This window comes from Castor canadensis, chromosome 3 (assembly GCF_047511655.1).
Source record: "Castor canadensis chromosome 3, mCasCan1.hap1v2, whole genome shotgun sequence".
Lineage (NCBI taxonomy): Eukaryota > Metazoa > Chordata > Mammalia > Rodentia > Castoridae > Castor > Castor canadensis.
The window spans coordinates 126,438,426-126,464,344 of NC_133388.1; the positions used below are offsets into that span (position 1 = coordinate 126,438,426).

Genomic DNA, 25,919 nt, shown 5'->3' on the forward strand with positions numbered 1-25,919 from the left:
CCAGAACTCATTTCATCTTGTAAAACTGGAACTCTCTACCCATTAAACACTGACTCAATATGCCCTTCCCAACAAGCTCTGGCAACTTCCATTCTACTTTCTATCTCTATGAATTTGACAGAGCTTCTGTAAATTGACTCAAACAATGTCTTTTCTGATTGGCTTATTTTAGTATAATGTCCTCACATTTTATCCATGTCATAGCATATACCAGAATTTCTTTCCTTTGTAAGGCTGAATAATACTCCATTGTATGTTTACAACACATTTTGTTTATTTATTCATCCGCCAATAAATGGATTGCTCCACTTTCTGGATGCTTGACCCCCTTTTCTTCTGCCTGTACAGTAGGCTTGTCCATGGCATCTACTGACATTGCTTAATTTTCTGACAACACTAGAAAATTATCACCTCACTCTTTAAGCTATAAATCATTTCTCCTTGGGGGTGGTGAGAAGGGTGTGTTTATTTCTTTTCTTAGCTCTTTTTTTTTGCTTTCAAGTTTGATTTTGTATAGTAATAAATACCTATTCTGCCTTTTGCTCCTAAGTCTGTATTTGTATTCTTTCTTACCCTTGGATGGAACTCTTTATACCTTCAGAGGAACTGTGTGAAATAGCCATGCAATGCATGTTTACTAAATGCAAGACATTAGGCCAGGATATGAGAACATGAAGTCTGGGGAATGGATAGGTGGGTAACAGAAGTAGAGGTTTGGTTCACAACCTCAGTGAACTTTTTACTTGCAAGTATTACTTTATCAGTTACTTAAAATAAGCTAGAAAGTTTATTTTTAGGGCCCTTCAATATGTCAGCTGTTATCTTCTGGAATGATTTTTCCTCCCCTTACACATCATCACCACTACCCCAAGATATTTGTCAATGACTAAAAACATTTCTTGTTGTCACAACTGGTGTGTGGCATAGCACTGCCAGTGAGTAGAGGCCAGTGATGCTGCTGGACATCTTAGTGGATAAGACAAGAGAGAATGATACCTGGTCCTGACTGCTGGGGTTGAGAAATAAGGCCTGCAGTGTGTAGTATTAATCAGTTTACATTGACTAATTATCTAGGAAGAAACATAAGACACCAGTCATTTTCCCAAGGAAAATGTCCCTACAATAATACAGTAACTTGAAATCAAGCTAGAATTTCCTATGCTATATTGTCACTATTTGTTAATGTAGGATGTAAAGTTTTTTAATTCTTAAATTGAATTTAATCTCTCTGTATAGCTGTCTTTATCCCAAACTAGCAAAAACAATATATCTTTCTTACTACCTCTTATGTTTTCTCTTCAACAAAATCAGAGAAGGGTGGAACAGGTCTGCCTGATGGCAGTGGGGGGGGCACTGTGGGGGAGGGAAGGGAGAGGTAGCACAAACAATGTCTACACATGTAAGTAAGTGTAAAAATGATAAAATAAAAGGAGAAGAGAAAAATAAAATCTGAAGAAAATTTTCTGATGAAAATTTTATTTTAAAAGCATAACTTAGCATTTAGCATTTTATTATCAATTAGTATATATCTTTAAATTAATATCTGTTTTATAAGGAAAAGAGCATTGGCTCAGCTTATAAGCTTTTGGAGGGTTGGAAAGGCATCACACAACTGCCTCCTGCATTTTTCTCCCTGGATTGTTTTGTTTTGATAGATAGTATATACAGATCAAATCTCTTACAAGGCAGTACCAGAGGTCCTGTAGGGTGTTTGTAGCATTGAATTAAAATACTCTATAGATAACCCAGTTGCAAAGCAGATGATACTAAAAATATAAACAAAATTCATTCCCAATCTGCCCATTTTCCTTAGCCAGAATACTAGTTAGGAAACACCTAATTTGGTTATCTGCTTTATGCACACCGAATTTAAGTAAAGACTTATTACTTCCATAAAAGAGAACTTGGACAAATGGAATGAATGGAAAAAAGATCATTTGGAGGTGTACAAACACTCACCCAGCGTCCTAAGAGTCATAGAGGTGCCAGAGACTCAGTCACTGCCCATAGGTCTAAACCAGCTTCTGGAAGGTCAAGAAGGAGCACTAGGAAGGACTGAGGAGTCGGTACCTGGAAGCTATCCTGTGCAGAAGCCACTGGGGCATGCATCTGAATGCTCACCTGACTAAACAAACCTCTTTTACAATATAGCTGGATCCAGAACTGACCCTCGGGCATCTGACCAGTCACAGGTGTACTCAAAAACCCATACTTTTCTCTTCCAGGACATGGGAAGAAGGCAAGGTGCTCATCTTTGATGACTCCTTTGAGCATGAAGTGTGGCAGGATGCCTCATCTTTCCGGCTGATATTCATCGTGGATGTGTGGCACCCTGAGCTGACATCCCAGCAGAGACGCAGCCTTCCTGCAATTTAGCAGGAATTCGTGCAAACTTGGGACACTCTCAAAAGAGGCTGCCTTTCTGGTTCTCTTTGGGTGTGGAGATAGAAGTTAAAACACCATGGTTCTTAATTCTCTTGACTTGCAGCCCAAAAAATTCTGAGTTTCCTTCTAGGTTAGAAGACACTAAAGGGAGTATATGCCTCGCTGCATTTCATTTAGAAAGCGCCCTGCTGTGTATCACCCCGTGACAGCACTGATCTGACAGCCATATTTAAGGTGAACACTTGATTGCTCCTACCTTGCCAGCCAAAGATATTTTTTCCGCATAGAATAGGGTCTCAGTCAATATATAAAGAGAGTATGTGTAGAAACTGTAAATGGATTGCTGTAGTTTGTAATTTTTATGCAGTTATATTTTTCTAAGATAGCTAACCTATTTTGTCATCATGTACCACTACTTTTCTGTTGCCTTTAATGATAAGCTGTGTAAATGCTTTTCTTTTAGCCATTTAATAGTAACTTTCCTGGCAAACGCAAACTTTTCTGTTAATTCTTTTTAGTAAGCAACACTTGTGAAAAAGGCCATTTTATTTTCTGAATATAAAAGAGAAAAATGTAGTTATGCCAGCATCTATGAACTCTACTGACCCTTACCCATGAGTCTGTTTACCTTTTTTTAATCTTAAAGATCCAGTGTTTTCTCTTACTGCTGTGCTAATGATAGAGATACTGTCAAACTCTTATTTCTTTCTAAGAGGAACTTTTTTACACAAAAGGATATGGAATCATTTTATATTATGATGCCATAATATTGAAATTTTTTCAATGCCAAGTATTAGGGCTCAGTGGGGAGCCTATAAAATTTGTGGAAGTAAAAATTCTCTCTAGGTAGGGATTAGATGAATAGGCAGGTACTAGGGCATGGGTCTTCTGGCCGCTTTGACATCTGTGACACAGGGCCTGAGACTCTACAGTGCCTATTGCAGATGCATTTGAGTGGCAAGAAGATAGCCCTTTGCTCCTTGAGACAGTTCTCATCACAGTTATGTAAGTATGTGAAGAGGAGGGTAGATGGTCCCTGGGAATGCTAAGATCTTTGTCCTTGGTGTGGGGGTCAAGATTGCACTCCTCTTTGAAAGAGTTTGGGAGACTTCCATCTCCCTGACTTGAGAAACTTCTGCCTTTTTAAATATTGTTTTGAAATAGCAACCAATACTAGTATTTGGTTTGAATATTACCCACAGCATAGAAATAACAGTTGAAAGAAGTCTTACCTATTCATTCCAAAGATGATCAATTTGTTAGTCTAGTAAAATATTAATACATTTGACTTTGTATTTTAAAATTAAAGCTAACTGGAAGTGTTGGCTGTAAGAATGTATGGATATTCATGCACTGAATTCTAAGCCAATATGAACAAAAATGCTGCAGAAATTGCACACAGGTCATGAAATTTCATGAACAAATAGAAAAAAACACTTGTGCTTTCTTTTCCATCTAAGAAAAAAGGAAGAAATTTTATTTCATTTAAAGAGTAATTCTTTGACATTGAAATTGACCCTTTTTTCTTTACCTTAAAGACATCAGCATTTAGAAGAAGAGTTTATAAAATGTTTGTCCTATTCCTTCTGTTTTGCGAATTCCAGAAATCCCACTAAAACATATAGAGAGGAAAACTGTCAAAAGTAATTACCAAAATCCAAAAGAAAACAAACTCTTGAAAATTAAAAGGGTGTTTCTGTCCTTCTGTATTTATTAAACAGAGAAAATGACTGACAAAGGGCAATACAATCTGGTGTTCATGTAGTAACATTCATGTCACATACTGAGTTTGGTTCTATGTATATTGCATACACATAACAGAATTCAAACCATAAGTTCACATTGTTGAACCATCGCCCTACATTCATTTAATGAAATTGTGGAAAAGAGTTAAAACTACCTCTTAACTTTGTAAGCATAATGTGGTGTTTAAAATTGGGTCACTACAGGGTAGGATTCTAAATACTGCCAATTAAAAAGCCAGAAATATGAATGGTACAAGGGGTGGCGATCATCAGCTCCAATAGCATTTTGATACTTGGGTCCCACATCTGTTTTATAGACCCAAGCAATAAAATGGATTTTCTAATTGACTTTAATTCTTCTTTTCTCTTACCTAAGTCAGTTGGTACATAGGAAGAGTATTTCAGCCACTGCATTAATGGAATTATTTCAAAGTTATTATTTTATGATTTGAAATGCCTACACAAAATAAATTGGGTTTATTTATACTGTGGTGCAATTGTTTAAGAAATATTTGTAATTCTCTCAATTTGATGTGTTCAGGCATGAAATATAGAAATGACTTCTATTATTCCCTACCAGTAGGAAAAATTCAAACAGTAGATTCATTGAGAAAGAGTTATGGTTAATCCTAAGTACTTGTGATTAACCATAGCTATTGGAAGTGATGGCCAGTTAAATCAATCACCTCTTTCCTGTGAATTGTTCAGCTAACAAATTAACCTTCCCACATACTTAAAATATAAAATCTGTTTTCCTGCTCATTATCAATTATAGTATTTTTTATTTGATGTTGAATGCCAAATTTGGTTATACTAATAAATATCTATGTAAAGATAGCTAATCAAATAAGAGATATCTAAAAATGTATAATTGATCTTGGAAAACATGACACAAATAAGGATATCATTTGGTATGATATTTGTTTATTTTATACCTAATTTCCTTTGAATGGGCAATTGGGAGTCCATTTCTAATGAGACCAGATAAAGAAATAAAAAGATCTTTGGCATTTTGTCCTGCATTCCTAGTCTTCTCTTAATTTCAGTACTTGCATATTGAGCCATCCTTAAGGGCCTTCCCCCATGACTGACAGTCTATCATGTCAGCAGTGACCAGGCCCTTTCTCCATACCTGCAGTGGTTGAGGGAAGGTGAGAGACTAAAAGGTTTGGTAGCACTTTTCTTTGCTGTAGTGACCCGAGTGAGCCAACTTGAATGGATTAACTAATCACTGAATTGTGTTTTCAATGAGATGCATCTTCTTTACAGACATATGCTGGACTAATGGGTTCTTAGGATGCCTGTGAGAAATCACATTGCTTAGATGAAACAGTCATATTTCAAATTATAAGTATTATCTTTTAAAGTCAGCTCATGGAAGTCAGCTGGTGGCCTGACAAAAGATATGACATCAAAATCACTTTTTGCAGTGTGTCAAAACAATACTTTGCAAGCAGCCAGACCTATGAGAACATGCTCTTAGGCTGAACAATTTGATGCTGGTGATGAGGTCAGAAAATAATTCAATAAGAATGGAAATTACTGGAGATACTATTGTCTTGGGGCTCTGTGTTACAATAAACTTGACAATCAAGTCTGCTCAGTTTAACTCTGATGTATATATTGGAAAATGCACTTCATCTTAATTTGCAAAAACTGAAGAGGGTCCCTGTGCATATTAGCTCAGAAAAATCCTAGTCCTAAATGCAGTGTGTGCATCAAATTTAGTTTTTCATGTTTCATGTTTTTCGTTCATTTGATACCATAAATATGTAGAATAGAGAATCTTTTTTAAATAATTGTTTTGCTTCATCCTCCAATCCCCTCACTTTCAAAAAAGAACAAAAAAGCATCTCTCAAATCTTTGTCCAACTTTGGCTGCTCAGACTGATGGCTGGTGACAGTCATTGCTGTGGGCAGGAGTGGAGGACCTTGTGTCAAGCAGAATGCACATGTCTGTGTGGGTCAGTTGCACATGTGCTTCCTGGGTGGCTGATTGCGCTGAAGGCTGGGATACAGGACTCAGTCCAGAGCCAGAAGTGGCTGAGTGTTCTCATTCTCTCCCTTCTCCTCATGTTTCAGGGTTCCAGCTTCTACCACAGACTGAGATCTAATAAGAAGGAAGGAAAAAAAAGACAATTATGAATAATTCCTTGTGGCAACTTTGAAACCTTTCAGGGCATTTCAATTCTCTTTTCTCCTTTTTACGTAAGACTCTCAAAACAACTACTTATTATTTCCCCTTTTGTATCTCTGGTCTTTTCCACACAACATTTTTGTGGAGAGTGACATCTTGGGTTCTTATAATCTGCAGAAATCTCTTCTGTTGGTAGAAGTGACATGTGTTCCAGCCACAATGCTGCCCCAGTGTCTAATCATTGTATATAATCATGTATAGAGTCTATATCTTTATTTAGAGACTATATATATAGACATGTATAGAGTCAAATTTGTTGATTTTTAATGGTTCTGAGGCCTTTTACATCTTTGTTGTCAAGGTTATCAGAAGCTACTTTGGGTGATGTTAAGACCATACTTTGGAATCAGATGATAAAGTTAGGCTCTGCCATTTACTTGCTGGGAAATGAGGAATTCCTGAAACTCTCTGGACCTTTGTTCTCTAGCCTATACTCTTGCAGTTACTGCCCACCTCTTACAGTTATTGATAAGGACTAACACCATACATGAATCATTTGTCATGGAATTGAAGTGCAAATTTGTGGAGCACTCTTTTATCACCATTATTACAACAGTAGTACTGATTTTTAGTTTCTGATGTGTCCTTTTTTGTTGAAACAATGATTTCTTTCCTAAGATTATAACATAATTAATATTATGTATTAAAACTATTTTTTGGATTACAGAGTAAATGTTGTAAGAGTTACGCATGAAGTAGTCAATTATGTTCATATATTAAAAACTAATTATTCAAAACATTGAGAAAATGGGTAAATTAGACTGTTCAAATTAGCAAAATTTACATTTTCATGCAGTAAATAGTTAAGTCACCAGACCTGGGTTATCTAAACCCTGAGCATTACAAAATTCTTCAGGACTAACCTTAAACTGGTTCCTCTGGGTTCTTGGAATATCCCACCTAATATCTTTGTATATGTAGGCTTTACGCTGTGCTAGATAGTTTATGCTAACAATGTGATTTATGGTAAACACCTGTTTTTTGTATGCCTAGCTTTAGATCATGCCATATCAGTTTGGCCACATTAGGCAGGAGAGGGAGGCTAAAGAAAGACTGAGTAACTAAGCTCAGTTATACAGCTACTATATGCCTTTGCGACCGAGCCCCCAATAAAAACCCTAAACACCAAAGTTCAGGAGAGTTTCCATGGTATGACACTTTGAACGTATTGTCAATCGTCATGGCTAAGTGAATTGAGTTCTGTCCATTTGACTCTATTGGGAGAATAGTTGAAAGTTGGCACCTGGCCTCCTCAACTCTATTCCGAGCATCTTTTTCCTTTGCTGATTTTAATATGGATCTTTGGGCTGTACTAACCATAACTGTGAGTGCAATAATTTTTCTGTGTCCTGTAAGCCTTCTATCAAATTACCAAACATAGTGGTGATCTTCAAGACCCCAAACACAATATAAAATAACATTCATATTTGTTATGCACCTGGTGTTGTTCTAAGAAGATATTTATATTTATGAACTTATATTCACACCCTAAGGGATGATGTTGTTATTGTCACTGTTTTATACCTAGAAGAAGAACCAAGGAATCAAAAATCAAATAACATAGGAAAGCCAATACAAATACAAAGTGGAGAACAAAACACATTTATTACCACCACTCTGCTCCTGGGTGTACTAAAACCACAGAGCTGTTTAGTTGAAACAGTTAAGTGTTCCTTCCACTTCACTGTAAAAATACCTTTCTGCCTAGGCTTCTCTCCTTTCAGGAAATGTATGTGCCATAGAAAGTACAAAATTAAGTAAGACATCAGGAAGCAAATCATGACAATTTCCACAAAATAGTTGGTTTCTGCTACAAATACCAATATAATCAAACAATGCAACTTTATATACCAAGTCCCACCTTTGAAAGAGAAATGGGTTCTTTACTGTTGGAATAGGACAGAGGAAGCCCCAGGTAGTAATTTAGCTTCTGCTCTTTGACACGTTTCCTATGCATTTCTTTCTTTGTTTTATTTAAGGGCCTGGCATATATGTGGGAGAAAAAAGGGTGTTGATTTCTACAGGAACAGAAAAGCTGAAAATCCAAACAAAAAGCAAACATGAACCAGAGGAGCACAGCTGCCATACAGGCCACTTCTCTCCAGTACCTTGGACAGCTGCCTAAGTAAGCGCTTTGCCCTTAGGGCCCTTGTGAAAATGGAGACTGATGTCCATCTGCTTTTGGAAACTTTAAACTGCATTTCTGTGAATTGACCTTACTTTACAACAACAGTATGTGAACCACAGAGTTGGAACCTAGTCATTCACCTAGATTAACCTGATAAAAAATTTTCAGTGAGAGGCCATGCACTCGTCTTCTTGAATATATCCAACTTGAGAAACCCACTGTTCCATGTCTCTACAGGGGCAACTCTGCAAGAAAGTTCTTGGCTACATTGAACTCAAACCTGCCTTTTCAAAACTTCTGTATAATGTTCCTGGTTCTGCCTCCTGACAGTACAGGATTACTGTCATCCCTGGTATCCATGGGGGAGTGGTTCCAGGACCCTTGTGGAATATCAAAATCCACAGATGCTCAAGTCTCTTGTATAAAATGCTATAATATTTGCATACAACCTGCACACATCCTCCTATATATTTTAAATATCTGTAGACACAATGTAAATACTGTGTTCTTATATTACATTATTTAGGGACCGATGACAAGAAAACAAGTCTATACCTGCTGGTACAGAGCCACATAACCATAGAAGGCCTAACTACATTGTACACATCAGCAACAATATGACTTTTTTAATGCAAATATTTTCCATCCTTGGCTAATTGTATGTACCATTCATCCAACGCCTAGAAACAGGGCTGACTGTGCTGTCTATTCATGTATCCACATAACAGCCTTTTAGCTAGCTCATCTCCAGCCCTACATAGCCCTCACCAAGATTAATCAGATTCCACATGTGCTAAGATTTTTAGAACTCAACTCCACAACACTCTCCTGTCTCTTTATCAACCAGGTAGATTCCCGCCAAACTCCTGTGTGACCTCAGAATAGGGTGAAAAAATTGCTTCACTTTTTTTTTTTTTTTGCATGCTTCCATTGAGCTTATTTGGCACTGATATTATGCAGACAATGGAAAAGCTGGCTGTATTTACTTATGCTGCTGTTATCCAACCTTGAAAGTGTGTGGTTGAACATTTAATTCTACCTTTTTGAATTTTCCTCTTCTTTCCAATCTTTCTTCATTTTTTTTAGATCTTAAATTTTTTCTCCATCCAAATTACTATCTGTGATTTTAATGAATATTAGGTTTTTTCCGTAAACTTTCCATTTATCTACTAGGAGACCATTATGGGGGAAAATCACCAAATTCTCAAATAACAAGCTTTCAAACATCATTTTTCCACACCGACTGATGCTAGGAGAAGTTTGTGAAATTCCAAATCTGGAATTTCTCCCACTTGATAACATCAGAGATTTAGGGCTGTGGTTTAATGTTTACTAATTCCAATGATGACTGAATTCCAGGAAAAACAAGATGAAGTGGAAAATGTTGACTGTGAGCCAGTGCATTATGCATAGATCTATAATTGGACTGAGAATTTTGCTCCCAAGTAGAGGTTAATGTCCAAAACCTTATTGAGCTTCCTTAATTCAATGACTAACATGTATTCATCTTACTAAGGAATTGCCATTGCATGCTAGAGCCATGTGGACCCTTTTAAGAACCCAGATCTGTGTTCTTTAACTACAGGCATACACCAAGAGTTCTAGAAGTCCAGGACCAAGAGGAGTTTCAGAGGTGATTCAGCTGGACACTCATTTGAATCGGGGCACACCCATTCATTTTCCAGAGATCAACCTAATTTCCTCCAGAAGTATTCTACAGTAGTAGGTTCTTTTCTTAAATTTCAAAATGCATTTGGTTTTATTTAATAGCACAGAATTGTCTGATAGCTTAGTAAGCCTATAGAAGGACTCCTAAGCAGAAAGAGAGAATTTTTTTCTTTTAAAAAGATATGTTTAAAGAATTGTAAAGTAATTCTGTGCATCCTGTTTTTCTCATAACACATTCAGGTAGTAAAGAAACTCCCCAGAGGGACTCAGGCCTGAGTTAGAACAATGGCCCCAACCCTGATTTTGTGATTTTAGGTGATTTCTGCCTCCTCATATGTAAAATGGAGACATTAATATTCCCGGGTGCAAGAGTAATGGGAATTAGATGAATTAAGACACATAAAATGTTTAGCTCAGTGTCAACTGGGTGTAAATGTGGTTGATTTTAGCTCTTATTATTTTCCTCCATTTGCACATTAAAAAATTAAGGTCTAAGAATACAGGGTTCATTTACAAATAGGACTTTATCAAATTAAGAGGCCCTGTACATCAAAAGAAACTATTATCAGAATCAAGAGACAACCTACAGAATGGGAGAGATTCAACAGACGTCAGCTATTCAACAGATAAGGGATTAATATCCAGAATATATAAAGAACTAAAAATTATACACAAAATAATCCAATTAATAAATGAGCACACAACTTGAACAAACTTCTCAGAAGAAGAAATACAAATGGCTAATAATTACAAGAAGGAATGTTCAGTATCCTTAACCATAAAGAAAATGCAAATTAAAACTACACTAAGATTCTCTCTCACCCCAGTTAGACTGGGAATCATCAAGAAAATAAACAACAAATGCTAGTGAGGAGGCAGGGGAAAGGAACCCTCATACACTGTTGGTGAGAATGTAAACTAGTGCAACCACCATTGGAAATAAGTATGGAACTTCCTCAAAATACTAAAAACGAGACGAGATCGGGTGCATTCAGGGTGGTATGGCCATAGACCAGACCTACTTTATAAACCACCATACCACTCAAGCCTAGATATGAAAGTGTATAAATCAATACACAAAAGAGATATCTGTATACCTACATTTATTATCACTCTATTCACAATAGCCAAACTGGAATCAGTCAAAGTGCCCAAAAACTGATGAATAGTTAAGAAAATATTATGTCATTTGCAGGGAAATAAATGGAACTGAAGATTGTCTCGTTGAGCAAGATAAACAAGCTCAGAAAACCGTTTTCACGTATTTGTGGAATCTAGACCTAAAATTATAATGTTGATAATAATGGTACATAAGTGTGGGGAGCAGATCATGAGAAGCCTATGAGAACTTGACATAAGCACATCTGTGCCCAATAATTGGCAGGCTGAGTTTGGCATGGCCCTAGCCGCAGAAGAGTGCAAAATGCAGCACAGCTGCTTTTCCTGAGTTGTTTACATTCAGAGAAGTAGGAATGCAGGTTTCTCTTATTACAGTGTCATGCCCCTCCCTGAGAACTGTTGCTCCCCCTCCTTGTTTCCCACTGGATTAAAAGACTCACTGAAGGAGGACACAGGGTTTTTCGATGGGGGATTTTGATTGGTTGCAGACTGCTTGTGAGGCTGCTGTGAGAATGACACTGCTGCGGCAGCTGAGTTATGCTAGAAATTAAAGGAAACGGGATGGTGCAAGTCTGAGGACCAAGACTTTGAAAGGGAACATGGGATGGTGCAAGTCTGAGGGCCAAGACTCTAAGAGAGATTATGCTAAAGAAAAGCTAAAGAAAACATGGAACAGAGTGAGTCTAAGGAAAGAGACTTTAAGGAATAGAAAAGAAGCAAGGTTTTAAAGACTTTAGAAGTAAGGTCTTAAAGAATAGAGAAGAAAAGAACCAAAGGAAAAGAAGAGTTAATAGAGAAAAGAAGCAATGAGGCTGTTGTGCATCTCCATCTGAGCACCCAGCACACCTGGCCCCAACTTTCTGCATGTCTGTCTTCTGTCGTTTTTCCTTTTTGCATCTCCATTCGCCCCCAGTTAGGTCAGGAGAACAAGAGCTCATGAGAAAGCTCACTACACATAAGTGTAAAGGGAGAATGTTTAGGGGGGGTTAGCAGGTGGGGGAGAGGGAAAGAAAAGGATATCAAGGGTGAAGAGGATCAAAGTATATTACATATGTATATATGGATTTTATATACATATGTATATGGAGTCAACGTAATAAAATCTACCAAATAGATAGATTGTTTGAAAAAGGAAGGAGATTAAAGAAGACTACAGAAGAGGGAAAGATCTCCCATGATCACAGATTAGTTGAATCGATATGGTGAAAATGGCTATACTACCAAAAGCATTCTACATGTTCAGTGCAATCCCTATCAAAATTCCAATGACATTTATCATAGAGATTGAAAAATCAACCCTAAAGTTCATTTGGAAACACAAATGCTGCAAATAGCCAAGATTATACTGAGCAAAAAGAGCAATGCTAGAGGTTTCACAATACCCAACTTCAAACTATACTACAGAGCTATGGCAATAAAAACAGCATGGTATTGGCACAAAGACCAATGGAACAGAACAGAACAACCAGATATGAATTCACACAGCTAGTTCCATCTGATTTTTGACAAAGGTGCCCAAACCATAAGATGAAGAAAAGACAGCCTTTTCAACAAATGTTTCTGGGAAAACTGGATATCTGCATGCAGAAAACTGAAACCAGATCCATGTCTTTCACACTGTACAAGTATCAACTCAAAATAGGTTGAGGACCTTAATATAAAACCTGAAATTTTGAAGCTAGTTCAAGAAAGAGCAGGGAATACACAGGAACTAATAGTCACAGGCAATGAGTTCCTAAAAATAACACAAATGGCTCAGCAACTGGAAAAGGGATTGACAAATAGGACTATGTGAAACTAAAAAGCTCTGCACAGCAAAAGAAATGGACACCAGATTGAAGAGGCACAGAATGGGAGAAAATCTTTACCAGCTATACATCTGACAAGGGATTAATAACCAGAATATACAGCGAGCTCAAAAAAACTAAACTCCCCAAAAATTAATGACACAATGAATAAATGGGAAAATGAACTAAACAGTTTTTTCAATGGAAGAAGTCCTAATAGCTAAAAAACACATGAAGAAATGCTTATCATACATGGTCATAAAGGAAATGCAAATCAAAACCACACTAAGATTCTACCTATTAGAATGGTTTGTCAAGAACACAAACAACAAATGTTGGCGAGGATGTAGGGGAAAAAGGAACCCTCACACAGTGCTGGTGGAAATGTAAATTAGTACAATCAATATGGAAAACAGTATGGAGGCTACTCAAAAAACTAAAAGTAGAACTACCATATCATCCAGCAATACCACTTCTAGGGGTATACCCAAAGGAATGTAAGTCAGGTTAAAATAAAGGCACCTGTACACCCATGTTTATTGAAGCATTATTCACAATAGCCAAGCTATGGAAACAGCCAAGATGCCCCACTACTGATGAATGGATTAAGAACATGTGATTAGATAGATAGATAGATAGATAGATAGATAGATAGATAGATAGATAGATGATAGAAATAGATATAGATATAGATAATGAAGTTTTATTCACTAGAAGGAAGAATGAAACTATGTGGTTTGAAGGTAAATGGATGCAATTAGAGGACATTATTTTATGTGAAGTAAGCCAGGCTCAGAAAGACAAAGGCTGCATGTTTTCTCTCATATATGGGAGATAGACAATAAAAATATGAGGAATGTTAGGAAAAACACTAAGGGGAGGTCACTAATGGAAGAGGGGAAGAAAGAAGTTAAGAAGGTGAATATGGGTGATGTACTTTCTATATGAGAATGAATATAGAATTTTTAAACCTGTTGAAATTATCATAACAAAGGGACTATGACAGAAAGGACAAAAATAAAGGGGATGAACCCATTTGAGTTACAATACATATGTACATGGAAAAGTCACAAGGAAACTCCCCATAGAGCTATCTAAGACACGCCAAAAATGGAAAACAAGAAAGTAAAACAGGTCCTGTCTGAGGGATGGTACCAGTGGGAGGGGGAGATAAAAAGACAGGGTGAAGGAGGCTGAATGTAGTAGAAATATTATGTACTCATGTATGAAAATGGAAAAATGAGACCTGTTGAAACTATTCCAGGAATTTTGGGGGGAGATGAAGGAGAATGATGGAGGGGGTGGATTCAACTATGATATATTGTAAGAACTTTTGTAAATGTTACAATGAACCCCCAATGCAATGATAATATAATAAAAAGAAAATAAGTTAATTTAAAAATAAATAAAAAGAAAAAGAGGAGGGAGGAAGGTATGGGAAAGTATAAAGGAGAAGGTAATCTTGTTCAAAGTCTACTGTACACATCTATGGAATTATCACAATGAAACCCCCTCATATTATTGTTGTATGCTAATTTAAAACTAAAAGGAAATCAAAGAAAATTCCAATGGGAACATAGGAACTTAGAAGAGAGATAGCGTATACTGACATGTGACATAATCTGATAGTAAAGGAAAGACTAACATTTCAAATGGAGGCAGAAAATATTTTAGGAATTCCAAAAGAGCAACAAAGCTATCCCACACAAAAGTTAACTGATTACCTTGCTTTGTGTCATTGATTTTTAAATGTAACATAAAAATTTCCATCTGCTTAACAGTCATTTATGTAGTAGTGGAAAATATTTGGAATTATTTTCAGCTGTATAAAGCAATAGGGGGTTTAATTCTATGATAATTCCTTAAATAATGTCCTTGATATGGAGAATTAAGGAATATTTGTAATACATATTCTTCTGTTAAGCTACCAAACTCTTTATAATCACAGTCATCCTTGCAGGCAACATGATTGTGCACACTGGGAACAATTAATATTTACTGAACCTGATAAATAAATCAAGTTTTTAAAAATAAGAAGCTTAGGTATTTCTCTTGTAAAGAAGCAAATCTTTTTCCCTTCAAAGTGAACAAATAGTAAATCTCCCTCTACTTTGACAATACAATTTGCCACCATTTATTGAATTGGCAGTATAAAGAAGCCAATCCAAGGAAAATAAATATTCCATTATATTTGACTGAAACTATTTTTAGAGTAAGCATAACACTCAATTCACAGCACTTGCCTACATGTACTATAACTCACATTTCAATATATAATGTACTTATATTAAAATGTGACAGACGAGCACTGACTGTCTATCTTATAAGAAGGAAAAAGATTGAAGAGAAGAACATGTGCATTTTCAGCAGGAAATTTTCGGGTTGCTTCATGAAATTGAGCTCATGCATTAGCAGGACTCCAGATGACAACTTCACCATCCAGCTAAGAAACCTTCACCACAAGTGGCCACTTTGGTAACGTACCAAGTTCTGAAGTCAACTTAATATTGCAACATAATGTAACTACTCATTATTATTTCTTCAGAGTTGGGAGCATAGCTCAATGGAAAAGAACTTGCCTAACATTAACAAGGGCCTGGTTTCAGTTGCTCATACTGCAAAACAGAACAAAAGTTTTAAAAACTTCCAAAAAACCAAAAGCAACATAAATGTGTGTACATATATAAATATATATACATACCTTTAAGTTGTATATATATATATATATATATATATATATATATATATATATATGTCTTTAAATTACATATTGAAATTATATTTTGTATACATTGGGTTAAATAAAGCATATTTAAATTAACACCACTGGCTTCCTTGTATTTTGTAATATGGCTATGAGAAAACTTGAATACATGTGAGACTCACATATTTCCATTTGACAATATTGACTGAGAGCCTCATTTCCTCCATTGTGCTTGTGGCTGAGCCTAGAATCATCTACTAATCCTCACTTAGAAATTCACATGTACCTTAAAGAATGTGAGGGGCACTGTTACGTCTGTCATGGCCAGCATTCACCATCCTAAGACCTTTCCACGTATTAACTCATCTGGTTCTTCTGCTGCCATGCACAAAGCCCCTTGTGACAGGACAAGGTTCTGAGTCTCACAGCTGTTGCCTGACTTCTATCCAGTAAGGAATTTCGCTAGGTTACACTTCATGCCTCCGTTACCATTCAGCACCAAATACCTTTAATGCAATCTCTGTAAAGGCATAGGTGATATGGATAAGACTTCAGGAATTAGCAACTATGCTGTTTTCCATTTTTTCAATATACTCATATTGTTTCTTTCAATCAAATTATTGTTTCTCTCACCTTTTTTGGCCATGGACTCAGAGTTCTAGATCTGAGGCCAAACTCTGGGGCTCCAACATCTCCAGTTGTGGTCAGACTAATTTGGCCTAGTTTTTTAGGATAGCTGAAGAAAAGGTAGCATTCTCAGTCCTTTAATATTAGTTTCCCTATTTTGTGAGGTTATAAAATCCTATGCAAATTACCACTGAAACATGTAATGTGATATAATTAAAATCCCTTCAAGTTTAACTGTCCCGAGTAAATTAAATATTTCTTGATGGAAAAAAAAAGCATCAGAAAGAAATTTAAACACTTGAAGAAAAATAAGTTATTATTTGAAAATGTTGTAACAAAAGTAACATTAACTTTATGTTACAACTACATTTTTTTTCTTTTTTTGGGATTCATTACTAGGGCCCTCAGAGGAGCTCATGAAGAAATGAGAGAAGTAGACAAGGGATTAGGTAGGTGCCTCTTCTTGCCTACAGTGTGATGTCACTGTGCAACTGTGGAGCAGTTTACTCAGCTTCTCCAATCCCATATAAAATGATAATCTGGGACAGGATGACATTTTTAGCTCTGACTTCTCATGAGTTACAATCTCCATTTGTTCTTGAGAGCAGTTTAGACACCATTTTTCAAAAATCTACAGCTCTCATTTTAAGTTGATTTGTTTAAATAGTCTATCTTTCTACCTCAATAATTTTTTTACCTTCTTCTTTTTCCCCCCTTTATTAATTGTTGTGCTGGGTGGGAGTATATTGTGGCACTTATACAGGTTCTTACAATGTATCACATATATCATAAAAGAATTCACCTCCTCTACCATTCTTCATCCCCCACTCCCCCTGCCCCGATTCCTGAAGTAGTTTTAACAGGTTTAATTTTTGCATTTACATACATGTGTATGCATTTTTTGCACCATATCACCCTCTTATGCCCTTTTCCCAACACCTCCTCCCTCCCTCTGTTATCAGCCCTCCCCCCTGGGCAGGACTTATTCTGTCTTCCTGTTCTCTGATTTTGTGGAAGAAAAAAGATAAAAGATAAAACAAAAAACATGACATTTTACTTTGTTTGAGATAAAGGTAGCTACACAGGGCCAAAATATCAAAAATGACAAAAGTTGACCAGACAGGGAAAGCCGTCCCTGAAGTTGGTATGTACCCACTTAGTTTCTATGAGTCAAAACGGATCTACCTTTTTTAAATAGTTTTCATTTCTGCAAGTTTGTAAGTGTGGAATTCAAAACCTCCAGGTGCTGCCTAATAAGGCTTTTCCCATGCCATTGTCAGAATGCTTTCTTAGTTTATTTAAAGCATTGCATTGCTACAAATGCTCTGTAGCAGCCTCTCTTAAATTTGACCTGCACCTGCACTCCAGATGTGCACAAAAATTCCAGTTGACACACTGGACTTCTTGCTTGTTGCATCTCAAATCAATTTGAGACCATTTTCAAAAAGATTTCAGCACACATTTTATATGGATATTTTTAGAATTATTATCTACGGAATTTCATCTACAGAATTATCATTGCCATCATCATAGTAATCATCATTAACCACAATTTTGTTAATTCCATTTTGCAGATCAGGAAACTGAGCCTCAGAGTTCATTAATTTGCTCAAGATTCCAGTTACTTGTGGAATTCGAAGGGGAGCCTAATGCTGGTGAGTGGCTCAAGTGGTAGAACTTCTGCCTAGCAAGCTTGAGTGGCTCAAGTGGTAGAACTTCTGCCTAGCAAGCTTGAGGCTCTGAGCTCAACCCCCCAGAACCTTGGGGGAAAAAAAAAGAAACTTAGAATGGGAACCTAGATCTGACTCTATAATCTACATCCTTAATCACTATGCTTTATTGTATAAGAGGTTTCTGCAACTTGGTTGGAAACCAAAAGAAAGAATTTTATATGTTAATATCAGAAAATTTTAATATTCAAATTCCTATAGAAGCACTTTTCCCGTTGGTATTAATGAATTAAATAGCATAATTGTCTATCATTTATAAAAACTTGTTTAGATACAATGAATGAAATCAAAAAGTGGCAGATCTTCATTAGAAAAAAAGCACTCTAAGAATCAAGTTATAGAATCACATTTTGTCATTAATTAACAGTAAAGTATTTAATAATACCTATAGACCCTTCCTTCTAAAAGTACTTCATTCACTCAAATACCTGGGAACACTTACAGAGAGCAGCAATCAGTCAACACTAAAAATTGATGAATAGAGAAAGGCAGTAAATTAAATTCAACTGAGAACAAAACTCAAATGTCAGATGACAAATCAGTGATGAAACTTAGAGATGGAAGGGAAGAATGGGAGAAGGCCAGCTGTGGCTAGACATTCTGCTTGATTTACTTACAAAAGCATTTCTTGTTATTTACGAAACTATGCATTCTAGCCATGTTAACTCTCCCACCTCAGACTTTCATATGTAAAATGAGGATAAATGGTTGTATATTTTCCACAGAGCTATGAAAGATAAAAAATAAATATAATAAAGTGCTCAGAGCTCTTTAGAAGATAAATTATTTAGATTAGATGTGTTTATCACTTTATTAACACTTGCCTGAGTATGCTCTTTCTGCACATGAGTAACTAAACGGACATAGCCCGTGCTTATCCACATGAAGAAAACCAGAGACAAGACCTCAAAGTGAGAAAATAAATAAGAGTAGATGACTACAAGGTTATTCTTAATTTTACTAAGCAATTGACCAAAGGATTCCTTTAGAAAGAATGACTCTAGTGTACCTGACAGATGAGAGTATTCAACCTCATGATTTGTGAGCTTCATAGGACCCCACATCACTCACGGGAGCCCCAGGCATTGGAGCGAGAGCTATAGAAGTCTTAGGGGCCTGATGTATTTCTGAACTTGTCAATTCTCCTGCAGCCATCCAGTGCTCATCGGGTATAGGTTTACTGAATTTTGTAGAGTAGAATTTACTACTACAGGATTTTGATGCGTGCTCAGTGTTCTGAGAAGGGCAGAAAGGGCTTCAGATTTCTGTATTTCCACCATGAAGATATTTCTGGAAAGTTTTTATCTACTACCAATCATAACTTAAAATAGCAACACAGAAAATGACTGAAGGTGCTTACACTACCTGCTTTGAACAGAATCATCATTCATTAGGATTAGACCAGCACAAAGAGCAGGCAATTAGCTTGAAAGTGTCCTTAATTATTACTCTCCTTCTGAAATTGGTGGTGCACACACAGCTTGGTGAGGTTACTATGGTGGAACCAGAATATAATGTTCTGAAGCAAGCAGAGAAATGCCAGAAGCTGCCATCAGCGGAAATGCTGTCGATGACTCATTCTATCTGCAGGATGAGCTTGAAAAGGATGGCTAGTGTTCTTAATGAAAAGACCTTTCATAGGTCTATTTTTTGAGTCAAGTGAGAGCACATTAATGGATCTTCTTTGACATTATTAGTTCAGCCTAAGCATCAATTTTCTTCCTAAATAGTCATATCTTCTCTACTTGGAATGGAGCTCAGGGAGCAGGGCAGTGCCATGGATGATGGAAGAAGATGTTTGTCAGCTAGCTATCTTAAAGACAGGATAGAATTTTGGCTGGCTGGACAGGCGCATCCAAGATAGCAGCAGTTGTTTGAGCAAAGGCCCAAAGAACATGCTTTATAAACCCTTTTGGAATGAATGAAAAGATGAGTGATTGAATGAGTGAATGAATGAATAAATAAATATATACATACATGTATAAGCAAATAATATGTCCAAGAATGGTCCATGGCCAGAAGCCTGGACCTTGCCTGGTTTCCAGTTGAAATGCAGATTCTTAGGCACACCCCAGACATACGGAGTCAGAATCTGCATTTTAACCAAATCCCAATGGTTTTCATATACATTAAAATTTCCACCATTGCTCTAGTGCTAAGTCTGCCTGACTAAGGAACCATAGGACAGTTAGAGGCCTTCCCCTGTGGATCTCCCTAAAAGGAAGCCTGATTCCCTCTACCTGAAGCGGAGCTGGGAAGATTCGTCATATGTGGCTCACCTGAACAAATCCCTGGTTCTATTCACTACTTTATTATCTTACAGGATTAAAAGAGTTCATTAAAATGCCTAATTTATTACTATTGCTCTCTAGTTAGAAAACCTGTCTTCATATCTCAGAATATTTGAAAAGGAAATGGGAAGCATTTCAGAAGCTCAGAGGTGGGAAACAGGCCATCTGCTTTCCCATTTTTCATTTTGTTCATGTTCATGTTTTGGGTACGTACTACATGTCAAATAAGGAAGGGGTTAAAAAACACCCTGCCTACAAAAAATTGAGTCACATGAAAGACACAGAAAGTAGCAACCTGCCTCACGCCTCCTGCAGCTGTCAGTCCATTCATTTGACAGAGGATTCCAGGACCCATGGGTCAAGTTGACAGCTTAGATCACACAGGTAGAAAACACCCCAAGAGAATCACAATGGTGCCTTGTTGAGTCAACAGTTATTTATCAGGCCCTTATCAGTACCGGGCCTAAGTCTAGGCTGGACTGTACCAATCAGATAAGACCCTGTTTGTGGAACTGCTGGTGCTGACACAACGAATACAGAGCAAGCAGCAACTCTGGGAAGTTGAGTGCTGGGAAGCATGGTGAAACAGGAAGATACGATGGTGTGTGAAGAGGAGGTACCTCCACCAAGGTGGGCCTCCAGCAACATTGTGCATCTGACCAGTTTTCCTCACTCAGTCTGTCTTCCACCTGGAATCAATAATGTTCAAAGCCCCCTGCCCCAGTGGGAAAGGAATTAATTGGATCTGAGACAGCTATGGGCATCCATGACCTCCCCCCCTATACTCACTCCTATGAAGAGTCCTGCTCTGAGTCAAGGCTGTTGCCATGCTGCAGGAGGGGCAGTTCCTCAAAAACACTGGCTAGGGAACAAGCAGGGAATTGGTAGATTCAGACAGGAGCCAGAAACTAAATGCCACATAGTGACAGTCTGTCACTGTAGAAATTGTGATAAGAGCATCATTAATAGTTAACTCAATTTTAATTGTTTTCCTTTTATTATTTGGTTGAACATCAGTGGGGAAATGGTGACTCAGAAGAAGAGATGACCCCAGAAGCTATTACCTCAATCATGATTTGTATCTTAACAGTCCAACCTTGTATTTGGCAACTTTGCACTTGACAAAACTGTAAAGCTGACAATAAAACCAGAATTTCTATTAAAAAAAAAAATGAATGTGGTGGTCCCTTCATACACCGATTCACAGTTATCTTCTCAATGCTGCTACTTTCAGCCCTGCAGTTCATTATTGAACTTCAAAGATGTTTTATACTCAGAATTTAAACTACTTGAAGGATTGCTATGATTCAGTTGGATTATTGTTTTACTTCAGTTCAAATTAAAGGTACTTTAGTTCAATTAAAGGTTGTTTTCAGAGCAATATAAAAGTCAGATTTTAAAATAATGCATCCAGATCAGTAACCTGATGATTTTAGACAAACAGTAAAGACTAGCCAGAAATGTAAGTATTCTCCTAAGAGAATATTAATATTGTTTTCTGTTTGTTATTCTTCATTCAAGAAATATGTATTGGACATTTATCTTTCCCATTCCTTTTAGCCCTCTTGGAAGTCCCCCTTGTTGCATCATTTATCTATTCCTTCATATCAGATTGCAGAGGGAGGGCTCTAAGTGGTAGATTTCTGCATTCTTCATTAGATCAGTAACTGATCACATCTCCACCCTCATAAGTCAACATCGTATCTCCTTATGCTTGAGGCAACTCCTACAAACTGTAATTGCATGATCAAGCACTTGTTTTCTCATGGCCATTCATTGAGCTCTTTTAATCGAATCACAGCCCTGCATGATCCCAGTAATATTACTGCTCCATGTCAGCTACAAGCAAAGCTACAGCAGCTGAGATTATGCTACCCATGAACATGGAGGTCGCTGTAAACTCATTATTACCACTCCCACCAGCCCTTAAAACTATTCTCTACCTTCCATGTTTCTGCCAAAGCAATGTCAAACTTTTCCTGATTCTCAACAAATTTCAGTCCACACTCCTCTGTGACACCTTTCCTAAAATAACTCCTGCATACCACCCTAATCTCATGCTTAGGACTTGCCCTACTTCAGTTGGAAAATAGAAGCCAACAGAACTATGGGAGCTCTGCAGATTCAGGTTGCCACCTGCATAAGTGTCTGGTCAGTATGAAGGGATAAAAAGGCAGAAACCTTCTCTGCTCAGGTTCTGGTCCTAACTCATCTCATCTGTTTGGTGTTACCAATTATTTCCTCTCCTCCCTCTTCAAATTTTTATTCTTTACTGGGGTCTTACAACTAGCACTGAAATATATCCAGCCTCCCAATTTTTAATAAAAGATGAAAATGAGGAAGACAAAAACAAAAAAGAAAAATAAGAGAAAACCTGAGCAAAAACAACAATGTATTCCTCAGGAACCTCACAGGTCTCCTCAGATAAAAATATGCCCTCCACCTTCACAGCCAAACTTCAAAAATTAAGTGTATATTCTCTTTTTCCCATCTTTTTCTCCATCTACTTTGAAGCCTGTTGCATTTCACATCCTCTCGTCTTACTAAGACTACCAATGACATTCAAGTCATTGTGTCTCATGGATGCCTTTCAGTTTCCATCTTACTTGGCATCTCAGAAGCAGTAAACAGCCAGGTGCAGTAGCAAGGACCTGTAGTCCCAGCTACTCAGGAGGCTGAGTCAGGACGATGGCTTGAGCCCAGATGTTTGAGACCAGCCTAGGCAAAATAGCAACACCCATCTCAAAAAATGCACTCAATAAAGTTGACCAACCACTCCATTCTTCAAATGCTCACTCCATTCATTTGACGTCTGTGATACCACATTTGGTTTACCTCCTACATTCTGGATGCCTCTTGGTGTCTTGTGCTATAAGAATTTTAAATACTGGATTTCCTTGCAGCTCAAATCTAGACACCCATTTTTTTCTTCTCATTCTACAAGCTCTCCCTGGAGTTCTCCTCCATCCCTATGACTTTCATTCCCTTCCTTGTGCCTTTGAATGCTTAACTAATATGTCTATTCCAGAATATTCTGTGCTTTAGAACCATATCTAACAGTGTACGTGTCTACTTTAACTAGATGTGACTGGGTGTAACTAACTATGCCCAAAGCTGAACTCACAATCTTCCTCACCTGGGACCTCTTCCAGAATTTCATATCTTGGAAAACAGTATTGTTCTTCATACAATTACATACACATGAGATTTCTGGGTATTCCAGAAACTTCTTTCCATTTCCCTCTATATCCACTTGATTGTCAGGTCTTGTTGATTTTACACATTTTGAGTCCCTCTTCTCTCTACCTGCAGGCTTGGTTCCTAATCCAAGTTACCATGGTTTCTCACCTACACTAGAGCCACAGAGGGTCTTTCTAACTTTTCCTTCCTCCAAGCCATTCTCCTCACAACAGGCAGAGTGAGATTTTTAATAAACTTTTGTTTTCACCTCTCTCTCTCTCTTTCTCTCTGTCTCTCTCTGACTACACTGCTCCTAGGATAAAGTCCAATCACTACGCTCTACTCCGTCCTGCATAGTGACCCTCACATACTTCCCTGGCCACTCTTCCCCTTATTTCCTGTTCCCCGCCCTCCCTGGCACTTTAATTAACTTCTGCATTTCACTGAATCTCAGATGTCTTCAACTGTAGGTTGCATTCTGATTTCAGAAATTTTTAATGTGAAAGAAATGCATCATGTAGTGCCAGGAACTGGTTCTGACCTTTCCAAATGTAGGGCATTTCTTCCCATTTCTATTCTTCCCCTTTTGCCTGGGAAACTTTTTCTCATCCATGAGACTTCACAGAAGTCCCTCCTAACCACTTCTTCCTCCAAGATTGGGTTGAGACCCCCTTTTTGCACTCCGTGCACTGTAATTATTCAAAGCACTGTGGTGACTCTGGGATAGCTGTTTATACAGTAATGTGTTTAAAGTGTGTCTTCTTCATAGACCATGGGCTCAGGGACATGCAGGGGCAGTGTTAGCCCTCAGCATCCCCTGCAGCTGTTATTTGTACTTTATTTAACCCTCATAGCAAGGTGATATGGTGCATTTATTTTTATCCCCTTCAGAGAGGAAAATTAACATAGTTTTCTGTACAGGCACACAACTACTAATTTGAACTCATGGAATCTGATTCCATAACCTGTTCTCTTAATGGTCTTCTATTGTACACTATATTTTGGCTCTTAGTAGATACTCAACAAATACTTACTGGATGCCTAAACATTTCAAAAGATAAGTGCTGTAAATATTAATTGTTGATGGAAATCCAGAAACTAGGAGAATAATAAGACTAAGGAGTTAGTTATGGATAACCTTAGAGACAATTTCAAATCCTAGTCAAGCACTGACTACAAAGACTATGTTACTGTCTTATTCCATGATGGATAGTGGACATTTTCTTCCTCATCACTCCACAAAATAGAGTTTTCCTAACACCATTTACTATCATATAATTTCTTCCTCTTTCCTTCCTCCTTCCCTCTTTTCCTCTCCCTCACTTTTTTTCTTCCTTCTCTCCATTTCTACTTCAGAAAATGAAGCACCTATTATATACTAAGCACCTATTATATACTGAGCACCTATTATATACTAAGGGATGTATGAGGCACAGGATACATAATCGTGCATTAAACCATGAAGTCCTCACTCTTGGTTGAGAGGGAGCAGGAGGGAAGGGGAGGAGGATGAGGAGAAAGAGAAGAAGAGGAGGAGGAGGAGGAGAAAGAGAAGAGGAGGAGGAGAGGAGGGGAGGAGGAGGAGGAGGGGAGGAGGAGGAGAGGAGAGGAGGAGGGGAGGAGGAGGAGGGGAGGAGGAGAGGAGGAGGAGGAGGAGGAAGATCAAAGAGTAAACAGAATTCAGTGGTAGAGAATAGTAATTTCAGAAGGGAAGGACTCATGGGCACAAGGAGGGTAAAGAACTCTCTTCAGGGGCGCGACCATGTGAACCAAATCTGATGGATGAGAATTTGGCCATGAGTGAGGGAAGAGCATTACAGGGCTGGAGTGACCAGAGCTGAGCACACCAGGGAGGGGCCTATGATGAAGCTGAGCAGCCTCCAGATGCTGCAGGAGGCCCATGGATGCCTTTGGAGGGTGTTAAGCAGAGGATAGGCATCGCTGTTACTGAAGATTACACTTGAGAACACATGGACAACAGTAAGACTTTAGAGGAGTGGACCAGAGAAGAGGAGGAAGCAGAACAAATAAAGACCAATAAAGATTGAAATGTCATTTGCCAGAGAGCAAGCTCAGTCTGGGACAGGTGATGAGTAAGACCCTCTTGGCAGACTGGGAGGAGAGACGAGGTATTGGGTCCCTAATTCCTCTCTCTTCTTGGCTTTCCTTCTGTGCTCTGTATCCCTTCTGCCAGCCATATTATGAACACAGAGCTCTAAGGGTACAAAGGAACCTGTATTGACTCTATGCATAAATTACTGCAAACAAAAAAAAAAAAACCAAAACACCAAAACTGATGGCCCAGTGTAAGTCTGACTTCTGACCAGGATCTGACAGATTTCCTATTGAGTTACCAGG

General features: G+C 37.7%; 2 protein-coding genes across 12 annotated transcripts in view; one reads left to right on the forward strand and one right to left on the reverse strand.

Moving 5' to 3' along the window:
* Asph (aspartate beta-hydroxylase) overlaps window positions 1-5,152 on the forward strand; it is a 201,147-nt gene extending 195,995 nt beyond the window's left edge. For all 11 annotated transcript variants that reach the window (XM_074068610.1, XM_074068613.1, XM_074068609.1 and 8 more), the window contains one exon: window positions 2,226-5,152. In XM_074068610.1, coding sequence (XP_073924711.1) covers window positions 2,226-2,376 — 151 coding nt within the window. In that variant the 3' untranslated portion in view covers window positions 2,377-5,152. The remainder of the gene's footprint in view (window positions 1-2,225) is intronic.
* Clvs1 (clavesin 1) overlaps window positions 4,076-25,919 on the reverse strand; it is a 191,848-nt gene continuing 170,004 nt past the window's right edge. Inside the window, exon 6 of the mRNA XM_074068621.1 lies at window positions 4,076-6,240. Coding sequence (XP_073924722.1) covers window positions 6,153-6,240 — 88 coding nt within the window. The 3' untranslated portion in view covers window positions 4,076-6,152. The remainder of the gene's footprint in view (window positions 6,241-25,919) is intronic.